The sequence below is a fragment of the Lepidochelys kempii genome, chromosome 2 (assembly GCF_965140265.1).
Source record: "Lepidochelys kempii isolate rLepKem1 chromosome 2, rLepKem1.hap2, whole genome shotgun sequence".
NCBI lineage: Eukaryota > Metazoa > Chordata > Testudines > Cheloniidae > Lepidochelys > Lepidochelys kempii.
In genome coordinates, this window is record NC_133257.1 from 184,125,013 (window position 1) to 184,149,028 (window position 24,016).

At 38.5% G+C, this 24,016-nt stretch overlaps 1 protein-coding gene across 7 annotated transcripts in view; it reads right to left on the bottom strand.

Annotated features, from left to right (window-relative positions):
• Positions 1 to 24,016, bottom strand: part of GOLGA4 (golgin A4) — a 133,428-nt gene that overhangs the window by 24,340 nt on the left and 85,072 nt on the right. For 5 of the 7 annotated variants that reach the window (XM_073332980.1, XM_073332978.1, XM_073332981.1 and 2 more), the window contains 4 exons: positions 16,827 to 16,930; positions 10,658 to 10,744; positions 8,494 to 8,558; positions 5,650 to 6,400 (listed from right to left, as the gene is read on the bottom strand). In XM_073332980.1, coding sequence (XP_073189081.1) covers positions 8,529 to 8,558; positions 10,658 to 10,744; positions 16,827 to 16,930 — 221 coding nt within the window. In that variant the 3' untranslated portion in view covers positions 5,650 to 6,400; positions 8,494 to 8,528. Of the gene's footprint in view, positions 1 to 5,649; positions 6,401 to 8,493; positions 8,559 to 10,657; positions 10,745 to 16,826; positions 16,931 to 24,016 lie in introns of those variants that run through there. The other 2 variants (XR_012157450.1, XM_073332979.1) reach the window with 2 other exon arrangements.

Sequence of the window (24,016 nt, forward strand, 5' to 3'; positions counted from 1 at the left end):
TCACAAGCAAAACAACAAGGGAAAACCCACACATCATCACAGTTATCTATAAATGCATGCAGTTTGGAAAGTCAATGGTCGAATGCCTGGGGCTTCAGCGCCCTCACTGAGACGAGACCATTTGGGTCCCAAGGGAGAATTCTAGGCTGACCACTTGTTCCACAGAGACTCTGCACCACCACGCAGGAGGTTTAAGTTCAATTTTAGCTCCCAATTTCCTGCTCCCAGAAATGGAAGGCTGTGTCTATTCTGAGTATTTCTTAAAGTTTCTCACCTTTGCGACTCCACCAGTGGTAACAATGGTAGGAGTTCTAGAGAAGACAAGGACAACCATGTTCTTTAACTCTGCTCAAAGTCTAAATGATATAGCGGTAGAACACTAGTGGCCACCGGAACCTTCTCTATAGTAGAGATTACAGTCACGCTACCCCTCCAGTGGAGCTGAGCAATTGGCTCTGCAATAGAAGAATACTTAAAGACCAAAGTCGGTATAGACAAGGCCAAAGGGACTAGCACTGCAGCAGGTGAGCTTCCCATTGATAAGTATATCCTCTGCCTGGAAAAGGACAGCTTTAAAAGGCTCCAGAAGGAGTGCCATGAAATCCTACTTGGTGTCCTATAGTTTGAGGAAAGTGTGGAAGAAACACAGCCTTCACTCTTAGGTTGGTTGCAGCAAGTCAGAGACAGTCTTTATTCTCAAGCAATTGCAAGGAGAGAGTGCACACGGACTGGGATTCACTGAGATTCACTGGGATTCAGCTGAGAAGGAACTGGAGTGGCGGCAGCTCTGCCTGTCCCTGTATGCCCTAGTACTGGAGCATGACGGTGTCTAGGGTGCAGGTGTGGACCTATGGACATTTCTGCCAAAAGTCTCCCATCAAGACTGCCTGGGCATACTCACATCCTAACATGGAGCACCCATAGGGACACTACTCGGAGAAGACCTTTCTACATAGCAATTTCAATGTACTCCCCTCTCGCACTCTCCATATAGTGCCACCTTTGGTCTCTGATCCCAGCCTACACTATGGGGAGGGCCGATGCCTTCCATTATTTTAAGGGTATGTTACTACACATGTGAAGCACTAACCACCTACAATGACAGTATATTCTATTGCAGATATTGTATTTACTGTCCTGGGTGGTATACTTCCTCCTGTGCTTGCTTAGGAACAATATCTGCATCTACTTAATTGCTCTAATTCAGTAAGACATCACAATCCTAGGAATAGTTCTATTTGAAGCGAAAAGAGGAATTTTACGTCAAGTAGTAGGAGAAAGAATCCTTGCTTTTAATCTTATAATTAATCTGTGGAACAACTTGTCACAAGACATCACCGACAGCAAGAATTTGGTAGGATTCAAAAAGAGGATTAGACATGTAAACAGACCAAAGTACCAACAATTACATTAGATAGGATACTATTTTTAATAACTCACTTCTGGGCATAAACCAGACTGGAAGGAATTGGGAGGAAACTTCCCCAAGAGGTTGCTTATTTTATAATTGCACACTGCAAGATTTCTTGCTGATGCACCTGGTAAAGGCCATTGTCAGAGTCAGGCTATTAGAATGGATAGACCACGGGTCTGATGCAATACAATATGGCAATTTCAGTCTGTGTGGGAAGAAATTTTTCTGCATAGTTCCTTTATAGATCAGCCATGATATGAAACTTTTATACTGACTTCTATTTCCCTTTGTACATACTTCCTACTTAGCCAACTCATTTCTTCCCCATTCAAAAGCTCATTTTTCAATTTTAAAATTTCAGCAGAGCTTCTCCATGAATTATTGCATTCCAGAAACAGCAGATCAATGCGAGAAAGATCAGCAAGTTCAATATAAAGCTGCAGAGAATTTCTTCAGGTCATTAGCTGCAAGTTTTAAACCACAAATGTATGCTAACTTTGGTGCATAGAAAATGACTTTTATAAGCTTCTAAATACTTCTTGCTTGACTGTTTTGATTACTCTGTAAAAGATATACTGCCTGGCCCTAGTCAAAAACAAACAAACAAAAAACACCTTTAAGTGCTTCTATTCAAAGCTGGGCAATGCAAGAGCTATCTTTCTTGAAGACAATGGGTAGACATTCTAGATGTGATAACACAGTCCTTTCTAGTGCTTATAAAACTGCCAACATATAACCAGTGGTAAATAGGGTATATGCTACCCTGTTTGCCCGTTTTATTTTAGTGAATTTAAATGCTTGTGAAAAGCACTTGAGAATAAAGTCATGTAGCCACAAAGAGAGATATTGCGCCAACAGTGAAGGCTTCTCCAAAACAGCCCTGCCAACATGCTTCAACCCTAGCCTATAGGAGGAGGACCAGAGAGATGGAGGTAGCTCAGTCTTCATGCCTCTTCAAGCCTTGGTCTCTCTGCTGAGATCATTGCCCCCTCGCGTTGGTTATGAGTGTAAAGCGTAGTGGTGGATTTTGTGATGGGGACATCAGCTGACTAGGAATTGAAGAGAGACAATCAACTCATTTCATACGTCACAGCCAGATGGCAGTGATTTTTGGTCCTCACTGACCAGGTCTGGTTTAGAACCTATAACCCAGAGAGGAAAGTCTTCATACTCTACCGGTTCCCACAGCCACCACTCTTTTCCTCCCTTCTCCTCCATCATCCATTATTCCAAGGTAGTTTATATCTGTATTGGAATTAGTAGCAGTATTTTAGTATGCTCTAAGAAATACAAAAGCCACCACATTTAAGGTGAAACACTCTTTTTCCACGCTCATGCTCCGTAGACATTTTTCTTTTTTAAACTCTAAAATAATTCCATGTTTATACATTCTTTTATTAAGTTCTGGAAGTAATTTTCTTGAGTTTTGTTATAAACTCAAACTGTATCAGAGTCTTGTGCTTAACACCATTTCTATCACCATTACGTTAAGAAATATCTGTATGACGAGTGAAGAATTTATAGCACTTTTCTTAAGCTTTTCAAAAATAGTGACTTTTGGGAGCATTTTTGTTTCCGCTGTAAATAATTAAGAAAGCTGGATGGTAACCATATAATACACTTTTAAAAAAATAAGATCACTTAAGATGTGATGACAACAGAGGTTAGAAAAAAAAAGAATTAATTTATTCACTCCAAGCTGTAGTAATGTTGTTTCAATAGTATATTGACTATCAATTTCAGTTCAGTTTACTGCACTCGAGTCATAACAGCCCTAATGTAGTATCTTGTGAGAAGGGGGGGAAGTGATCAAAGCCTCATGAAAAATGTCCAGATGGTGAAGAATGAGACAAGACACTGGAAAATACAAGTGGTTATAAACTTCAGTGTCAGGGTAATAGGCTGTTAATGCATTTAATTTCCCATGGCATAACATTTATACCTTATATGGAAACCTAAGCTTGAATTGTGTATTTTAAACTTTTTGTAATGGTATTGATAGCAAAATTATACAAACCCTTAGAAGGCCAGCCAAGAAAGAATAGAACATACATTCTACAGATCCACACGTACAAATCTGAAATCTATTCAAGGTTGCTGATGAACATCAGCCAGTATTCTGTGGAACAAGATTCCCATACACAATGCAGAACATACAGTAGAGAAAGCCAAAAAAGACTCTTAAGAGAGAAACTACTAAAAGAGTTTCTGTGAGAAAGTATCAAGCGTATCAGATACAGTCAAAGAAGAAAAAGCTCATAAAGAACAAAGGGAAGCAGCAGTGTAGTCAGAGAGTCTATTGGTAACAGAAGAGTTGGAGATATTTGCCATTGGGTGTTTGAGTACCAGAGCTTTATCACAGCAAGCAACATTGAAATGCTCTCTTCTCTTCATATCATGTTTGATTGATCAGGATCAAAAGAGAAGGATTCAAGATCTCTTCTGGACATCACTAACTATCTAAAGAGCACTACAATACTGAACTCTATGGAATGATCTCTGCTGTTTCCTTAATTGCACTAGGGTACAAAATTTTGAAGATGAACTGAATGCAAAGAGCATTTCTTGCAACTAAACACCCCATAACAGGGTCTCCTTCTACCTGCAAACATTTTGCCACCGATTTCTTTAGTTGAATAAGAATCCTCAGTAATATCTTTCAAGGCTATTAAAAAGGACTACTCAACTCCAGAAAACATTGCAAGGATGTATTTAAATGTTTTGTTTAACCCTGAAAAGTCACTTGTCAAAACCAAACCAATGAGGTACTGATCTTCTCTCCCCTTCATTTGTTTGTAATGTGGAAATGTGTCAGTGGATTCTAGGTTTTTATTTCATAGGTAAGGTATGCATCTACATTTCTAATGTCAGACTCTCAGATGAGATTAAAACAGATCCTCTGACCAGTTGGGGTCATTAAAGATCTCATAGTATTTTCCCACAGAATTATTTAATATTCAAAGGATTTGGGCTTAATTCCAACTGTGGGTAGTTACATTCTGCCCTATAAAAATTCCCCCAATGTGAAAAAAAGCCACTTTTCATTTTCTGCCCTGAACCACTGCACTACGTTGCTTATGTTGGAAAGCGTGCACTGCGTCCCACCCGTGAGCGTGAGAATTACACGTTTTCCGCATTACTCAGGAACGATGAAGCTACGAGACCACCCCAAACTGATGCCATTAAAATCCTCCTTCTACGCCATCATTTATTCTGTATGTTATTTCTATTATGATAGTGCCAAGGAGCTGCAGCCAGGGAGCAGGACCCACAGTGGTAGGTGCTGTATGATGTGTTTTAGAAATATTTTAGGCAGTATACAAAATTATTGGTTTACTCTAGGTGTAATATCAGAATTCTTTAATTATTGTGTGTCCAGCTATAGAAGTCTTGAAGGGAAAGTAAAAAAACCTAAGTTTTTAGAAAATAACTTTACCTTATATAAGGTCTGATATGTCAGTTTAACAGGGCTTCCAATGTGCATCTTGTATTGCTGGCATTCTACATGGCAGCTGTCAAGTATGGTTTAAATCTCTTTTTTTGTAGTCTTGATGCACCACAAGCAATCAGCTCTTACCCATTGTTGGTACAGGACTGAGGATTGTCCCATCTTGGGCCATGGAGCAAATAGTGCTTTGGCAAGTAAAATGGTATGTATCTTATAGTGGCAGTTAACTAATAAACAAATAAAAATCTGAAGTTATCTATGTGCATGGAACATTAGAGGTAATACTAGCAGAGAGAAACTAATTGGCAGATTACAGATGAGAATTATTCCCACAACTATAAGCACTTGGGATGGGGAAGTGTGGGTGTTAAGTTTTACCTTCATCCGGATCTACCGTACTGTGCCTGATACCCCTATAAACAGAGAACAATTGATCTTTACCCATATGGGGATACTTGGATGAGGGTTTAGAGGATCAAGCTCCTTTTTGCATTCCAATAACCCTGTGGGTATAACAAAATATACCAAGTGACTCTCTTGCTTTCCAGTTCATCATGTTTTCTATGTCTGTCATTGATGCTATGATCCTCCAAAGACTTATGCATTGGAGTGGCCCCATTAATTACTTACATGCCTGAAGTTAAGTGAGTCTTTGAAGGATCACGGCCTTAGGTTGTAAACATTCCAAGCAAATGTTGCCTTAGGGTCTTGTCGGTGGTCAAGAACAGAGTTGCTCCTCATTACAAAAATATGTATAGTATAAAAAATACACGCAATTCCAAAACTGTATAGTAAATAAAACTTTATTTCATCTCAGCTCCTGCCAGATTAGCATTGCCAGTCACAGATCAGCATATGATACAGTTATGTATTAACTATTTACAATTTACAGTAGTGTATTTCTTCTCCAGAAAATATAAGTACAAAAGCTAAGAGTAAATACATGAGGTACTAAAATTTGGATTTATTGTAAGCAAAAGCTTAAAGAAATGGCCTTTAGCAAACAATCAAAAGATCAAATTGGAAGAAAATATTCAAACAAATGGCCTAATTCACCAGGAATCACCCACTAACTGCTACCCACCCAAAAATGTATTGCACAATTCATTCAGTCAGTCAAGAACTCAGAAATAAATAGAAGAGACAACCTGTTAAGTTCAACTCTTAAAAACACCCAGTGAAACCTGTACTGAGATACAGGAGCGGGGCAAAGTCTTTCTAGGTTACAGTCTTTTTTTCTCCCTTTTAAAAAAATAACCTTTAACACAAAATAGAAGACAGTATTCAATACAAGGGGGAAAAAAAGACTCCTCACCAGATTACCACTGATTAGCATCTCTTCTCAAGGCAGTTTTAACGATATTCACGGTCCAAAGTGTGTGTTGATTTCCTCAGTCTTACTGCTCCATTTGGGACCCTGAATAATAGTTTTTCCTCTTGTCCATTCTCAACGGAGAACAGAGATATGCATGTATTTCTAAGCAGCATTGTCATAAGACCTTACTATCACCATTTCTTCAAGATGGTCGTAGCCATGACTAGGGAAGAAAAAAAAAAAAGTAAAGGCAAATAAATGAATGTTACATTGTGAAGAGAAAAATACAAGCACTTTTGGTATTAAAATAAATAAATCAGGAGAGCAACTGAATCTGATTGCTGGAGAAAAGCAACAGGAGACAGAAGGAGCTTGGATTTGAGGTCAGGCTGAATGACTCGATTTATTCTGTGATCTTGGGCAAGTAATTCACTTGCTGTATATTTCAGTCAACACAACTGAGAAGATGAGTAAAAGATAAGAACCCACTGGAAACTACATACTGCATCTGAGCATCATGCCTAGTTAAGTAAAATACAAAACTGAGTTTTAGAATGAGACAAAATGTTATTCCCCCTTCTTTCCTATCAAGACCTCTAGTTAAAATGACAGGAAAGTAACAATACCCCACTTCAAAACAATTCCTGCCTTGGCCAATCATGGACATAAATCCCTTCTACCTAATCAAGAAGTGTACACCTCACATTTGCAATGCAGTCAGCATCACCTTGATCATAAGTTGCCTAGCGGCAAGAATGTCATATTTGGGGGGCAATAAACTGTCAGAATCCATTAAAGCTTTGAAAAACGAGGACTGCACAATTTACTCTTGCAATGAGATTTTACGAGATTATATAAGATTTACATGTGCAGGCCTCATTTACGTTAGGAAAATGACCTATTGCTGACACCATGGTCAGCATCAAGCCCCTTCTTTGCTCCTCCTAAATGATGCTGAAAACTGTTTTACTGATAGAAAGGACAAAACAAAAAGAGTAAAGGGATTACATCTCAAGCACGCTTTCTATAATGGGGTTGAAAGTAGGTTTAGCCTGTCGATACTGACACCTCAACCATTTTCAGCCATGGCAAAGGAAAAGTCAGTTGACGCTAATATCCCAGAAAAGTAAGGACCAGAAGAAAAAACTGGGCGTAGAATGCAACATTTAAGAGAGGATGAAATAAGGATAAGAGTAGAAACTTTAAGGACCGGTAGAGAGGAACAGATTTTCCTCTTTATAGAACTCAAAGATATATTCTGCATTTAAGTTGTGTCTGGTTTAAGTTTTAAGAGAGAAAAAAAAATTAAAGCAAGCTCAGCATGTCCCACAGAATTTGTTTTGAAATATTATACATTTTAAATCAGAGTGCTAATCAGATTAGATTATGTAGAAAGTTGTGACTATTTACCTCCATGTCCTATTACTGTGGATCATTATTGTTTTAATTTTTACCTTGAGTAGTCTGATGCCCCTTTTCATTGTAAACCAACCCAACCACTTGGTCTCTAACACTAGAGCTATTTGCGCACAGGTTCATTAATGAAGCCAAACTAATTTGTAACAAATTCTGTAATAACAAATATTGTGACATCCCCAATCAAAAAGGTCTTTCCTCCCCCTCTTTGCTTTGTCATCTCGTTACCACCAACCTATGGCTCTGAAGCAGCAAAATACTAAAGTACGTGCTGAACTTTAAGTAGGTTTGAAGTCTAATTTGAAGCCAACTTGAAGTTAAGCACAAGCTTAAGTGCCTTACTGGATCAGGGCAATATGTATGCAATATTTCATTTTAAGTATTTTATTAAATTAGGAATCCTTTTGAATTTTATATGGCATATGGATCCATTTTAAGCACCAAAGTAAGTGAGCATATTCCAGTAATTTGACTTACCTATTTGCTTATTCAAGTAAGAAGCCCAGAAAATGATAAAAGCACAAATAGAATAAAGCCAAGTTAAATATATTTTATATTACAGGCTATTTGATTAAGAATCTTTTTTCTACTCCCTTTTGACATATCTGAGGTTTGTACAGCTCTGAATCAGTATCTGAAAAGATGCAAACTATCCTCTGATCAGAAAATATATTAATCTTGAAACTGAGGCTTACTTCTTACAAACTTAACTTTGTAAAGCAAAATAAGATAAACAGTTAGTTTAGGGGTATATTACGAGCTTGTCATGCAAAGAGCATTCCATAATTATGAACAAAACCAGGGAGGAGAGAAATAAAAATCTAGTAGAAGGATAATTAATCGCATGCTATAGATTTGACCTTCAAATAAAACACAATACACATATTAGGCTTCACTCACCCACATGCTAACTAAGCACAGACTGATGGGAATATTCAGAAGATACCACTGCGAGGTGAGGTAAACTACAAAGCCAGGAAGAAAAACACCTTATTGGAATATTTTATTAATAGCACAAATTTGAGCTCAGTGGACATCTTGTGCTTACATATGAGGCTGAGAGGATTAGAAAGAAACAACACTGAAGTAAATACTAATGTACCAAGGTCAATATCCCAAGTCAATTTATCTGTGATTTGTTTATAAAAAGTTTCAGGAGAAACTCTAAGATATATGCCCATTGTATAGGTAAGGAAAAGATCAGGCACTAAAATGGTAAATAAAACTGAGAAGCATCCTTAACTTACTACAGTGTAAATGAGTTTTGCTACTGAAATAAAACAAGTTGACAATTTACACTTTTATAATCTGTAAATATTTCAGGCAAAAGTTAATAGGAAGATCAGATTTTTCCTTATCAGACGAATCAAAGGATTCCAGACTTGTTTTAAAAATGTACGTTGATGCTCTAATTTAGACAATTTATACCACTAGAAAGGAAATTTAAGTGTTTAATAAATGTTTTTCAAATACCACCACCACTCTATTATGAAACAGGGAGAAGCCCTACATCAACTGATTATTAATAATAATATGCTTGGATAGTTTAGTCTAATCCCAGCAGCCTAAATCTGTTTATCTCTTACACACAAGTACATCAAAAAGTTGAGTAAATATCTAAATAGGTGCTACTCCAGGCAGAGTAATAAGCTAATAAAAAGAATAAACTGGTTAGAAATGTTTAATTTTGAAGGCTTGGGAGGTGGTTAAAAAGGTAAGAGTTATTTCTTTTAATATTTGATTAAATTACCTTTGAAGACAAGCATGGTGCTAATCATTTCAGACAACAGGGTGCAGACACTTTCAGTGCAAGGACTGCTGAGCTGGGAGAGGAAGCTACACTCTTTTTGTTTTACGAGTTTCAATAAATATTTGGAGATTGGGATGGACTGGCCAAGAGCCATGTCTGGACTAGAATACTTATCAATACCAATGTTGCTTTTACATTATAGTTTCCTTCAAACAAAACACCTTTAACACCCCTTCTAACAAAAATCTATAATTTTGCTTGTTGTGTTCAACTCTATGTTAACAGTAACTGAAGATTTTTTTAAAGTTTGCTTCAAAGAGGTCAATGTGTTTGTGTGATTTCGTAAAGTGAAACATACGACTACCTAAAATAATAAACTTATCTGTCTCTAAAATGATCAGAGATAGCCAAGACCAGTAGAGAGAGAAGAAACAAGACCAACTGGGGAAGTACAAGCTACAATAAATTCTTAACTATTTATTTTACTGGCCCACAAAAACAGGAATGATCCTACTGAGTTCAGATATTGTGTAGAGAAAATATTTTCACAGCCTTTCCATTAATAAAATGCCTTTTATACTTCTAAAATAATGATCGTGCAAGGAGTGCTTTTTCTGATTAGAACTAGATCTTGCTTCCCTGAGAGCATAAAGTACTCTGCTCCTGGTCTTGCAATTCATCTACTTGGAAATCTTTTTGTAAAGCAAAGCACTCCTCAATTCCTTAAATAACTGAAAATCTAGCCCTGAGGAGCTATTAAAGACACTAGTATAGTATGAGTTCTATTTTGTCCCCCAGCAAAATCTAGACTTCTCTATGCTCACGTGACATATCCCATAATGGGAGAGCTGAGCAGGCTTTTCATGTTTGTTGTCAATTTAAAAAGGCATTCTACTCTACATCAAGGATGCATCTATACCGGCTGTATTCATTGCTTTTCCCCTCTGCTGTTCTAGGGGAAAGCTCTATCAGCAGAACTTTGCTATTGTACCCCAAGCAAAGCCGAGTAAGCACAGGAGTTGTTACCATTTTTGCTTTTAGTAAGGACAGATGGCACAGTGGAAAAAATGCCGACACACTGGCTACACAGTGCTCCCATTGTCACTATCACCAGTGGAGCTGCTCCAGTACTAGACCAATGGCAGGACGTATTAGTGGAGACAAGGCCCTTAATTTTTTCTTTTGTCATAAACTCAAGCCTTCTTCTACAATGGGAAATTCCCCTGAGGAAGGGAGAGGTGTTAAACAACCAAGTTTCACCCACCTAAGTCTAGCAGCCCAAGTTTATATATCCAGTCTACTTATAAGGCTTACCAATGGTCGAGCATCTTCTCGTTCTAAGATCTTCTGAGTTTGGTCGGCTGGGAACTTCAGCACTGTGGTTATAACCTTTGCCATTGTCTAAAGAAAAAAAGTGAATGGTCGATAAGTAACTTAACATACATAAGAAAAGATTAAACAGCTGTTTAACCGTTACAAATTTATTCATTTATCCAAGTGCTGTATGTTTTTAGTAATGTCAATGGAAGCCATTGCAAAAAGAGTCAGATATGCACATCTCATTTGCTTGACAGATGGTATGTTATGTGAATTTTATGGAAGAATCTTCAGTTTATATGATCACAAACTGCTGCTTCCAGACAACAATATAAGCTCAGTAGTAAGCACAAAGCTCAAACACGTTAACCTCTTTTACAAAATGGCACGACTGACTACTGCTGAAAAAGATTCAACCATTCCGGAGATCTCTTCCTATAAACAATCTAATCTGTATGTCACTGCAAGATACATTTTTGTAGTCACATGAAATAATGCTCTACAACTCAACTGCATTCACATCAGCCTGGCATCTTGTAAAACAAATCCAGACGAATAAGCTAGTGCACAAGCAGGTTCCAAGATTAACTGCAGAACTTCATTTGTGGAAACATTAATGACAGGTGTGTAGTACGTGGCACCGATACAGCAAAGTGCTCTGACGTTCTCTTATGAAAGGAGTCATAACTAGAAAGCATTAATGTTAATTCAGCTTATAACCACACCTGTATGAGATAGGTAAGAATCACCTCTATTTTGTACGTGGAAAACAAAACAGAAAAGGTCATATCAATAGTTACACATTAGGTGGCAGAGCCAGGATTACAGCTCTCATTTGAATGTTTTAGCCACCAACATACTCCCACCCGAAACAGGACCAACGCTTCCATTGTCATTTTGGTCAGCAACAACAGAAGGTAAGGGGGAAGGAGGTGTAGGAAAATGGGTGAATATAGGTGGTCAGGTGGTTTTGCAGGAAATGTCAGGTGCTTTCCCACATGCTGCAACAGCTGTAGGTACAGCTCTAGGAGAATGTGCTATAAGAGTCATACTTGCAGCTCTCACACTATGCAGTGGTGACAAGATTGCTGCCCATCTACTGCTATTGTTTCCCACCGGTTCCGCACAGATCACTGCGCGAAGAGGAGGAGACAGCAGTAACAATAATGAAGCAACTGGAGGACATAATTGACCACAACCATCATAAAGGTGAAAGGGTAGTCCAGATTAATTCATCTCATGTATATTTACATATAGCTACTACCTAGCTATAAAGCTGAAAGAATTCCCCTTGCTAACTGTTCTGTTCAATCAGCTTAATTTAAGCTATTTACCGTTCATGATTCAAACTCAGAGGTTCTCAGACTTCATCGCACCATGACCCCCTTCTGACAACAAAAATTACTACATGACCCCAGGAGGGGGGACCGAACCCTGAGCCCGCCCAGCCCCGCCACCCCAGGCAGAGGGGCCAAAGCCGAGCTACACTGCCCTGGGTGGGGGCCCAAAGCCAAAGTCCAAGAGCTTCAGCCCCAGGCGGAGAGCTTGTAACCTGAGCCCTGTCATTAACATTTGAAGCCCTTGGGCTTTGGCCCTGGGGTTCAGGCTTCAGCTTTGGCCCAGGCCCCAACAAGTCTAATGCCAGTCTTGGCGACCCCATTAAAACAGGGTTGTGACGCACTTTGGGGTCCCAACCCAGTTTGAGAACTGCTGAAAGATATTGAGGAACATCTCTGATAACATAAATCAGCACCAAAAACTTTTTTAATTTCTCTTGTCAAACCCCTCATTCACCGCTTAAGACTGAAAGATCACGAAGCAATGAACTCGGAATGTACACCCACACTTACAGGACAGCTACCTCTGAAGCCCTCACTATTAATTTCAACAGGACACAATGGTATGCACAAGATAAAAATATACATGCACTGCAAATACTACATGAAAATACTAATATGTACATGCCAAATAAACGTTCTTAAAGCCTTCTTTCTTGAAAACGTATGTTTTGTAATTTATCACTAGCATTGCCTTGAAATTCTTCAAGTTCTTGCAGTCACTAGGGAAATTTAGAAATAAAATTTGTTCAGGTCCATATGATTGCAAATAGTGTGACTGAAACTTACAGTCATTTTGGAATTTAAGACTATACGCTTTACAAAGTATTTACCTGATTATGCCTTTATTACCTTGACTATATTTTTCTAGAAAAATCCAGGTGAAGCATCATAATAACCCCTACCTTTCATACCCACATACACAGAAAAAAGTTCTAATAAAATAGCTGATTGTTTACATTCCTACTTCTTGCCAATTCTTTCAAGGAGCATAGAGTATTTACAAATGTCCTTGTGAACAGACAATATCTTAAACAGTTTCATGAATGGATATTTCTTAAAGATATCAAGGCACTCTATAGTTGAACAATATTGCTCCTCACAAGCAGAACCCACAAATTTCACCACAAAGCTGCATATAACTGTTCCATACTGTCACACAATTCCCTATTTGTTGCTACACGATTCAGTATTATTGCCAAGGCTATCCACCTGCCATGCTTCAGTGTACAAGCCAGTAACAGTGAAAAATATGTCTAGGTTCCCCGAGAGCTCTGCATGCATCTAACTAATTCAGAAATACAGGCTGGAAATCAACAAAATCTGGAATTATTATGACAGACCACCCTTCCATTTCAATATTTGCAAAGCAGCCTCTGTAACCAACACATGAATTGCACACATCGGAGGCAGACAAACAACACAGAGATTGGCATTTTGACTCTAGAACAGACTCCAAATTGTATACTGAAATTGTGAGTCTCAGCATCTGTAAAAGCAATGCTCTACATTTCTGTAAGAACTGGGCTTTTACCGTGCTTGACAAACAAAACTTCAACACAATGTCCTAAAGATGCAGTATAACTATATTTGGTTAATTCAGTTATTCACATGGTAGTTAAGAACATTATTTTACTGCACCACAGAGTGTGCTATGCATCTCACAGTACAGATAAACTTAACAAGGTGCATTCCCAGAAAAATGTACACTGTAATTTCATATGACACAGTAAAGTGGCACGAGATTAAGTAGGGTAGGAAGACAGTTAAATTACATTGGTTACTCAAAGGTGTGTGTAGTGTGACTGAACAATTTATTTTTGTAGTTTGAACAAGTACTTATACATATGAAATATACATTATTAAGTGCACATATATGATATATACATTTATTTATATAAAATAAAATGTCTTAGATAATTCACTTAAGATCCATTTCTATGTTGGTATTCACAAGGTGGGATTTGACTAATGGCTTGGCAAACCACTTAGTGGAAGCCATTCCACATAAAGGGATGATATGCAAAAAGTGCATAGGTGATTATGAGCAAGGTGAGCAATTTGGACACTGTGTATCATTAGCAAAGTGGTGGTAGGTTGCAATGCGGAAATGAGACTAGGTTAATTAAGTAGGCAGGGGGTGTTATGTAGCGTTATAAAAGTAAGCACAATTTGAATGTGAAGCAGTGCATAAATTCTAAGAAGGGGTGAGCATGATCATATCAAAGGGCCAAGAAGATCTTAGCTGCTACATTATCTTGGGGGCGGGGGGGGAGTGATAGAAGTGGCAAAGGAAGAGGAAGGTGAGGTTGCAGTAAAAAAGACAGGGGATGTCTAGGGCCTGGATGACATTTTGCTGTCTGGGTACATATAAAAGATTAGATCTTAGAGATGTTGCAGATGAAAGGGAGGTAGGAATTGGATACTGCCTGATATGAAGAGCAGATGAGTCAAAGATGATTCCTGGGTTGCAAGCCTGGGTGACAGGGAGGATGTTATCAACTTAACAAAAAATGTGAGGTGTGGATTTTGGAGAGAAAGAAAAATTAAATGCTTGGCCATATTAAATTGCTTGCAAGCCATCCAGAAGCTGCGGTCAAAGAAACCAGGCTGAGACATGGGTTTAGATGCAGGGAAGCCACACAGGAGTGGGAGAGAGATTTTTATCAGCATAGAGTTCATGGTTAACGCAAACTGAATAGATGAGATTTCCTTGCAAAAGGGTATAACTACATGTACTTTCTGAAGCACAAGTGAGGAGACAACTAGAACATTGCTGTGTTTAATGAGAATGTCAGGTTTCATTCGATTTTTACCCTATTAACAGTTTAATTTTCATGGTTAGCTTTCAAACATATAAATCAACCCCATTACTACTGTGATCTGAATTGTTAGAGAGGAAAGCATGGGCTGTCCCAGAAATTTATCACTTCTTTAAATTTTGTGTATGCTCTGTTAGTCCTGCTACCTTGATTCTTTGGTGCTAACAGACAACCAAATAACTATGAATACTAAAGAAAGAGCACAGACACTTGCAAAAAGTTGCATTACAATTTTCCATCATCTATCAAATCTAAAAGTAGCTACCAAATTTTTAAAACCTTTGAAAATGTCTCTCTCCATTCATTTATTTGTATTGAATAAAATGCCTCTCTCAATTAAAATAAAAATAATACCTTCTTAAGCAAGTCTAAGAGCTAGACAGAACTTCAGCGCAGTTTATTTTCATTTTGGATATGTATACAATCTTAGAAAACCACCTCCAAGAATGGCTTCTAACTCTGTCTTCGGTTGTGAGAGGACGCAACTTTCAGAAGGTGGTTGTTTTTGTTTTGTTTGTTTTTTTAAATGAAGCAACTTGCACCCTGAATGGAAGCCAGACCCCTAAAATCAATCTACTTTAATGTCTATATAGTAATGCAGATTGCACGGCCCATGAGAATTTTGTTCTTACTTCAGATCACAAGCAATATATATGGCGATTCACTTTTACTCCCACAACTTCTGTGGTTTCTTCCCTTCCTAGAAAGATTGCTGAAACTCAGGGCTAGTCTACACTGGCAACGCTAAAGTGCTACCGCGCTTTAACGTGGCTTGTGTGGTCGCAGCGCAGCATTGGGAGAGAGCTCTCCCAGAGCTCTAAAAAACCACGTCCACGAGAGGCGTGGCTCCCAGCGCTGGGGCACTGTCTACACTGGCGCTTTACAGCGCTGAAACTTGCTGTGCTCCGGGGGGTGGTTTTTTACCCCCCTGAGCGAGAAAGTTGCAGCGCTGTAAATTGCCAGTGTAGACAAGCCTTAAGCTTAGCTTTAATGTGTTACTACTCCCAAACTCCTCACATTTGCAATTTCAAAGTCCCAATTTAAGTACAGTGATATTTTGGACACTTAACAAGAAACAGTTTTAATCAGTAACACACGTAACTGAAGCCTTACTAGACATAGTTTAAACGTTAAAATTAGTCTAGAGATGTTTCAAATTAGGCTTCATTGAATGCAGACACGTTAATCAAATTGCAGGATTTTTGTCTGGTTCCGTCTCAAAGCTAGGCTGAAGTTGCTTTAGCGGCTTACTGTGCTTGTTTGTAAAATGTCAAACCACACCCATTACATCCAACAATACACTTTAGAACAAATATGATTCATTTAGAATTCTAATGAAATACTGAGAGCTGTAGTGCTTAACATTATCCCCATCTGAAAGATGTAACTGGAAGAGTGGAAGTATTATAGACAGCTGTATTTAGCCCTAGGAAGGAAAGATTTTCATCTAAATAATACAAACATCTTGCTTAGATGATAAAACTTATGACATTATCTCTTTCAAACGAAACCAATTTCTACATATAGCTACTCACACTAGGTATTCAGAATTCCAACTGAAGGAGGATTTCACCAGCTGACATTCTACACTGAAAAAGTTGGCTTTCAGTCACTCTCTTCTATTACTCAAAATACCTCAAAAAATAACAAAAACACCACCCACAAAAGATTCATGCCCTTGTGAAATAGGGTACTTGGGGTTTTGGGGAAGATGCTTCTGAAACTTCAGAACTAGTCACAAGATATACTTCAATACAATAGTTATTGCTGGAATTTGGTGTCAAAACAACATCATAAGGTTCACAAGAGAAAAAAACCAAAACACAACAAAGATCTATCATTCAAACTCCGAACAGGACTGAAACCCTGTTCTTTACACACTATCTGCTACCGTCACAGCATTCCATTAATAGCAAACACACGGTGATCAAATCCTACACAGCAAGAGTGAGAAATTCAATTCTAATCCAAACCACATGTCAAATCACAGCATACAGTATTCCATACCTTAGTCTCACGGCCCATCATATATTCAAACAGCACCTTCCGCAAGTATTCAAACTCAGTAGGCTCTCCAAAGAGAGAGACATCAGCATGGCAGAGATTCCCATCTGTGTAAACAAAAATAAGACTATATTTATTCTGACAGTCCCTCATATAATCCAAAATTATTCTTACTTAGAAAATGACTGAAATAAAATATAATCAAGTAGAGAAACATTGTATTAATCTGAACAATTGTGTCAAATGCCTAAAATTTAATTGCAACTGAATGTACAATATTACAGAACATCTATATAGAAGATATTCAATTACTTCTCAAGTTTTTTTGAATACATTCCTTGATCTTTTTTCTACACCAACATACAGCAATAGATACATTTAAAACAGAGTTTGCTTGATTGCAGCTGCTACCTTCCTCCCTTCCAATTAAATTCAGAAGCTTGTGTCAGCTCAACTGAATCAAGAAATTACTCCAGTTTAGTTGCTTACTTAAAAAATCTGAATAAATACACAGGGTAAATTGGTCTAATTAGGATTCTTAATCTTAAGGGTCTCAAACAAGCTTTTGTAGTTCTGACCTTACTGGGAGTTGGGTTAGTCAGTACCTCACAAGATCAGAACTCTATATGCAAAGGTTTTATTTAGGGCTGTGAATTAATTGCAGTTAACTCAAGCAATTAACTCCAAAAAATTAATCATGAATTTAAAAATTAATCGCGATTAATTGCAGTTTTAATCGCAATGTTAAACAATAGAATACCAATTGAAATTTATTACATATGTTTAGATGTTTTTCTACATTTTCAAATATATTGATTTCAATTACAACACAGAATACAAAGTGTGTGTACACTGCTCACTTTATTTTTTTATTACAAATATTTGCACTGTAAAAATGATAATCAAAAGAAATAGTACTTTTCAGTTCACCTCATACAAGTACTGTAGTGCAATCTCTATCGTGTAAATGCAACTTACAAGTGTAGATTTTTTTTCTTACATAACTGCACTCAAAAACAAAACAATGCAAAACTTTAGAGTCTACAAGTCCATTCAGTCCTACTTCTTATTCAGCCAATCACTAAGACAAATAAGTTTGTTTACATTTACAGGATATAATGCTACCCACTTCTTATTTGCAATGTCACCAGAAAGTGAGAATAGGAGTTCACATGGGACTTTTGTAACCAGCATGCAAGGTATTTACGTGCCACATATGCTAAACATTCCTATGCCCCTTCATGTTTCGGCCACCATTCCAGAGGACACATTTCCATGCTGATGATGCTCTTTAAAAAAATAATGTGTTAATTAAATTTGTGACTGAACTCCTTGGGGAAGCACTGGTATGTCTCTGGCTCTGTTTTACCCCGTTCTGCCATACATTTCATGTTATAGTAGTCTCGGATGATGACCCAGCACATGTTGTTCATTTTAAGAACACTTTCGCTGCAGATTTGACAAATACAAAGAAGGTACCAATGTGAGATTTCTAAAGATAGCTACAGCACTCAACCCAAGGTTAAAGACTCTGAAGTGCCTTCCAAAATCTGAGAGGGATGAAGTGTGGAGCATGCTTTCAGAAGTCTTAAAAGAGCAACACTCTGATGCAGAAACGACAGAAGCCGAACCACAAAGGAAAAAAAAAATCAACCTTGTATTGGTGGTATCTGACTCAGATTATTAAAATGAACATGAGTTGGTCCGCACTGCTTTGGATTGTTATTGAACCTGTCATCAGCATGTCCTCTGGAATGTTGGATGAAGCATGAAGAGACATATGAATCTTTAGCACATCTGGCACTTAAATATCTTACAATGCCTGCTACAACGGTGCCATGTAAATGCCTGTTCTCACTTTCAGGTGACATTGTAAACAAGAAGCAGGCAGCATTATCTCCTGCAAGTGTAAACTAACTTGTTTGTCTGAGTGATTGGCTAAACAAGAAGTAGGACTGAGTAGGATCTAAAGTTTTACACTGTTTTATTTCTGAATGCAGTTTTTTTGGTACATAATTCTACATTTGTAAATTCAACTTTCATGATAATGAGATTGCACTACAGTACTTTTATTAGGTGAATTAAAAATACCATTTCTTTTGTTTTTTACAGTGCAAATATTTCTAATAAAAATAATAATATAAAGTAAGCACTGTACACTTTGTATTCTGTGTTGTAACTGAAATCAATATATTTGAAAATGTAGAAAAACACCCAAAAATATTTAAATAAATGGTATTCTATTATTGTTTAACAGTGCGATTAATTACAATTAATTTTGTTTAATCACTTGACAGCCCTAGTTTTATTTTATACAGATGATATAGTAAAATTGTGTAATTTAAAAGGGTAAGCAAACAGGCTGAGGAAGTGGAGATGATGGGATGGTTGAGAGGCAGACAGAATATATCTCCAGTTTTTAATATTCTTTCCAATTACATCTCCCTCTCTGATAGTGCGATATTATTTATATTATCAGAGTACCTACACACCTCAGTCATGGATCCCACTGTGCTAGGTGCTGTACAAACAAATCAAAAAGATTGTCCCTGCTCCAATGAGCTTACAACGTAAGTATAAGATAAGATACAACAGATGGATACAGATAAATCAATAGGGGAATACAAGGAAACAAGGAGACAATATTGGTCAGTGTGAAAGACAGTGGTCTCTGGAAGCCAGCAGCCTAACCATTGTCAAGTTTTTTGTAGGCATCAAGGCAAAGGAGAGTTATAGGGAGGGATCTGGAGAAGGATAACAAGTTTGCTTTATGGATGTTTATGAAGAGCACCTCCCCAGCATGAGGGGCATGCAGGAGAGCATAATGGTGCTCATTTGAAAATGTAGTAAGTGGGTGATGGAGGCTGATATCATTGACTGATGGAGGTGGGAACCAACATCTCAACAGTGAATGATAGTGGATATGTACTGAAGGGCCTTGAAAACGAAGACAAGCACTTTGTATTTGATGCAATAGAGAAAGAGAAGCCAACAGAGAGATTCAAAGATACAGGCTAGGAGAATAATCTTTGCAGCAACATTCTGAATAGATTGAGTGGAGGAAAGAATGCATTTGTCAAGACCAGAGAAAAGGATGTTGCAGTAATTGAGATGCAAGACAATGAGAGCCTGGATAACATTTTAGCTGTGTGGATGGATTGGAAATGCTGTATCTTAGAGATCTTAACAAAAAGAATCTGCAAGATTTAGACATAGAACAGATGTGAAGACCTAGAGAGAGACCCAAAGTGAAGAGGATGCCCAGGTTATGGGCCTGAGTGACAGCAAGATGGGGTGCTGCCCACAGTGACTAAGAAAAGAGTGTGTGGGAAGGAAGATTCTGAGCTCTGTTTTAACCATGTTGAGCTTGCACTTACAGCTAGACATCCATGAGGAAATGTCAGACAGACTGAGATTTTAGTTTGCACAGAAGGAGACAGGACTGGAGTAGAGAGGTAGATACGTGAATCATCTGCATAGAAATGGCAGTTGAATTTGGATTTGTGGACAAGATTACATAGAGACAAGGAATAAAGAAAGAGACAGGATCAAGGACAGTGTTCTCTGAAACCCCCACAGAAAGTTGGATGGCGGATGAGGAGGATCCTCCAAAGGACACACTGAAGGAACAATTCGAGATATAGGGGAGAACCAAGAGAGGACAAAGTCACAGAAGCCAAGGGAGGTAAAGATTTCAAAGAAGAGCATCGTGGACTGTGTCAAAGGCAGCTGAAAGATCATGGATGAATATGGAGTACTGGTTCTGAACTTTGGCTTTGAGGAGGCCATTAGACACTTTGGAGAGAACAGTTTCAATGGAGGCAGAAGCCAGATTGCAGAGGGTTTAGAGTGGAACTGGAAGAGAGGAACTCCAGCCAGGGATTGCTGACAGCATGTTTAACAAGCTTAGAGATGAAAGGGAGAAGGGAACTGGGATGCTAGCTGGAAAGGCAAGTGGTGTCAAGGGTGGATTTACTTGTTTTTTATGACGGGAGAGATTAAAGCATATTTGTATTGTGAGGGAAAGAGACAGAAGGAGAAGACAGAGGTTGGCATGAGAGTAGGCATGAAGGGGATAAGGAGATGGGATGGGTCGCTGATGCAAGTGGAGAAGTTCAAGGAGGAGAGCAGTTGAGAAACTTCTGAACCTGAGAGAGGGAAGCTGATGACATGAAAATTACAGAAGGGGGACGGTAAGATCATGTCATATTTTGTCAACTTTCTCCTGACAAAAAAAAGAAGTCAAGATCTTGTGCAGAGAAAGAAGTAGAGGCAGGATGAAATAAGGGTTGAGGAGCAAGTCAAATGTGCCAAAAAGGCAGCTGGGATTGAGGACATGCATTCAATTAAGTAGAATTGTTTAGCTAGGAAGATGGCAGAATTGAAAGAGGACAGAACAAATCTGCAGCAGAGGAAATCAGCCTAGTCACAGAATTTCCATCAGAGAAGCTCTGCAGCGTGACCACAGGAGCAAAGGAAACTGCTCTTGGGGGTGGGGGGGGGGGGGGAGAAGAGAGAGAAGGAGGGGGAAGGGGGAGCCAGGGAAGGGTGAACTTTGTGATTAAAGAGTTGGGCAAAAGACTCAAGGGTGGAGAGAATGAAGAATAGAGAGTATTAACAACCATATCAACGGAAGAAAGGGAAGAGAGGGCTGAGAACAGACAAGGAGTCATCAGTGTTGACAGACTGAAAAAATGACAGAAAGGCCAAGTGACAAAGCGTGAGGAAGGTGGCTGATGAGCAATGCTGAAAGAGACCAGATGATGGCTGGAGAGGGAGAACTCAGCAACAGATATCAAAGAGAGAGCAATGCTTGGTAAAGACCAAGTCTTTAGGTGAACAATAAGAGCTGAACGAGGCTGCAGGTTGGCTGAAGAGGTGAGGGTGAGCAAATGTGCAGCTAAAGAGTCAGAGGAGCCCTCCACATGAAAGGTGAAGTCACAGAGGATGAGCGCTGGAGACTGAGAGTAGAGGAAGAGAACCTGAAGTTGAAATCAGAGGAAGGCTGATGGGGAGGAGTTGGATGAACAGTAGATGTCAAGCAACATGGAGGGCGAAAGGAGAGAAGAGTCTGATGCAGTGATGTTTGAAAGAAGGGGGAGGGGGATGTCAAAGCAGCAAGAATGAAAGAGAAGCCCAATAACCCAAATCATGCTCTGATCCAGGGCAGCACCTTTGTAAGACCAGGCAGCTGCAGAAGCAGTGTCAGACGAAGGGATCCGTGAGAGCTAGGAGCTAGAGGCAAGATATGAAGAGGATCACAGATGACAGATCTTTTTAGATATGGAGCAGGTGTTCCAGAGACAGCAAAAGAAGGGGAAGGTGCTGGGGGGCAGAGAAGGAGATGGGCATGAGATTAGGAATGGTGGTGAGAGAGGGCAGATGCGATGGGAGGTGGAGAGGTGGGGATAGGTGAGGGCTGAGGCACATGACACCAGAGGTGAGGAGGAAGATATGGATGTGGGAGCTACATTTGTGCTGACGGAAGGAGGGGGAAGATTGGGTGGAGAAGGGAAGAGGAGCACGTAGAGCTGGTTGGAACTGGTTGCAACGGTAGCCAGGAAGGGGAAAATGGAGCCACGGGGCAGATGAGGGCATATGTTATGACGCAGAAGAGGGGTGTGGCAAAAGCCACTGGAGAGTGGCAGATGGGTGATAACTTTCTTAGTCCAAATTTATTAATTGTGTACACGTGGTCATCTATGAATTCCTCCACAAGACTACTATAATACTTTCACTTTCTATATGCTCACCATCCATAAAGAATAAGGAAACCATCTTTAGCAACTCAAAATACTGATCAGAATTAAAAAGAAGTCTTTATTTAAAACAGCTGTTCAGTGGTTTCCCTTCACTGTAGATCTGTCAAAATTCTCTATCCAAGAGATTAAAGCTTCTCCCCTGATTACAAATAGTATAGTGACCAGCAGCTCAACTACTATTTAAGTGTCACCAGACCTATAGGCTTTGTTCTTTTTCTGGAGAATCAGGGAGATCACTTTACCCACATCCTATTGGTCTGTATTTAGAATCAACTGCAGACCTTATATGTTGGCAGCATCTTCATCTTCTCATTACAGATATAAAATATTTCTGTCTAGACCTATAAATCACTTTGCTTTCAGATATTTCCCAAAGAAAGTTTACGTTTATATATTAGTGGTAGAAGTTCTCAATCTCAGTGTTGTTACATGCATTAGCAGTATTTTCGTATTCCTTTTCTACTCAAAATTTGCTTTCTACTTAGAGTACTTTTCTTCTCCAATGTAATAGTTTCCTGGCTTTAATCAATTACAGAGCAAGTTACTTATAATGAAAGGAAAGATATGTGCCAGATTGTCTGGATTGTGCCTCTTGTGATCCATTTCAAGCACCATCATCTGTATAAATCTGACTCAGCATTTTTAAAGTATTACTTCATTTGGAGTGAATCCAAAATGTACAACAGCAAAATCCATTCAATTACAGTAACACAATTACCAGTTATGTGTGTTTATGCCATACTGATATAATCATCATTAAAATCAAGTATGTTCAAAGTACAATACATTTTTACACCATGTTGGGGTGCACATTGTGTTACAAACTTTACCTACTAATCAGTAAATCTTTAAAAACTAGATATAAAAAGATTTAAGGGAAACAACAAACATCTATACCAAGAAAGATAAAAGACTAGAAAATAAAACTACAATATATTGTAGACTGAGGATTAGTCTAACCACGATATACCAATATAAGCACTATTACACGAGCATACAAGTTTGGTTGTTTTACTGCTTTAACTATATCCTTTTCTAATCCGATATAGTAATAACAAAGGTGTGCTTAGACCAGACCTAATTCTAGACACAAGCAAGGTCTTTCTTTGGAAATGTCAATCTTATTCAGATTGTTTCTTAACTTTTTTCAGGAGTTTCCCAAATGCTCGACAGAATGGACATTTCAGAAAAATAAGCTTCACAGATCCACAAGGAAAGGAGCAATTTCCACAAAACCCACTAGAAATCATTGATCTCCATATCTAGGACAAAGGAAAAAAACTATATTCTTGAAGAATAATCATTCTTGTCGAGTTACACATCCAAGTCTAATGAGCAGCTCTCAGGAAACCTACAAACAGTTGTGCATTTACCCAGAATGTGAACATATATTTTACAACTTTCCAAAAAGCTAATTACTTCAGATGTATA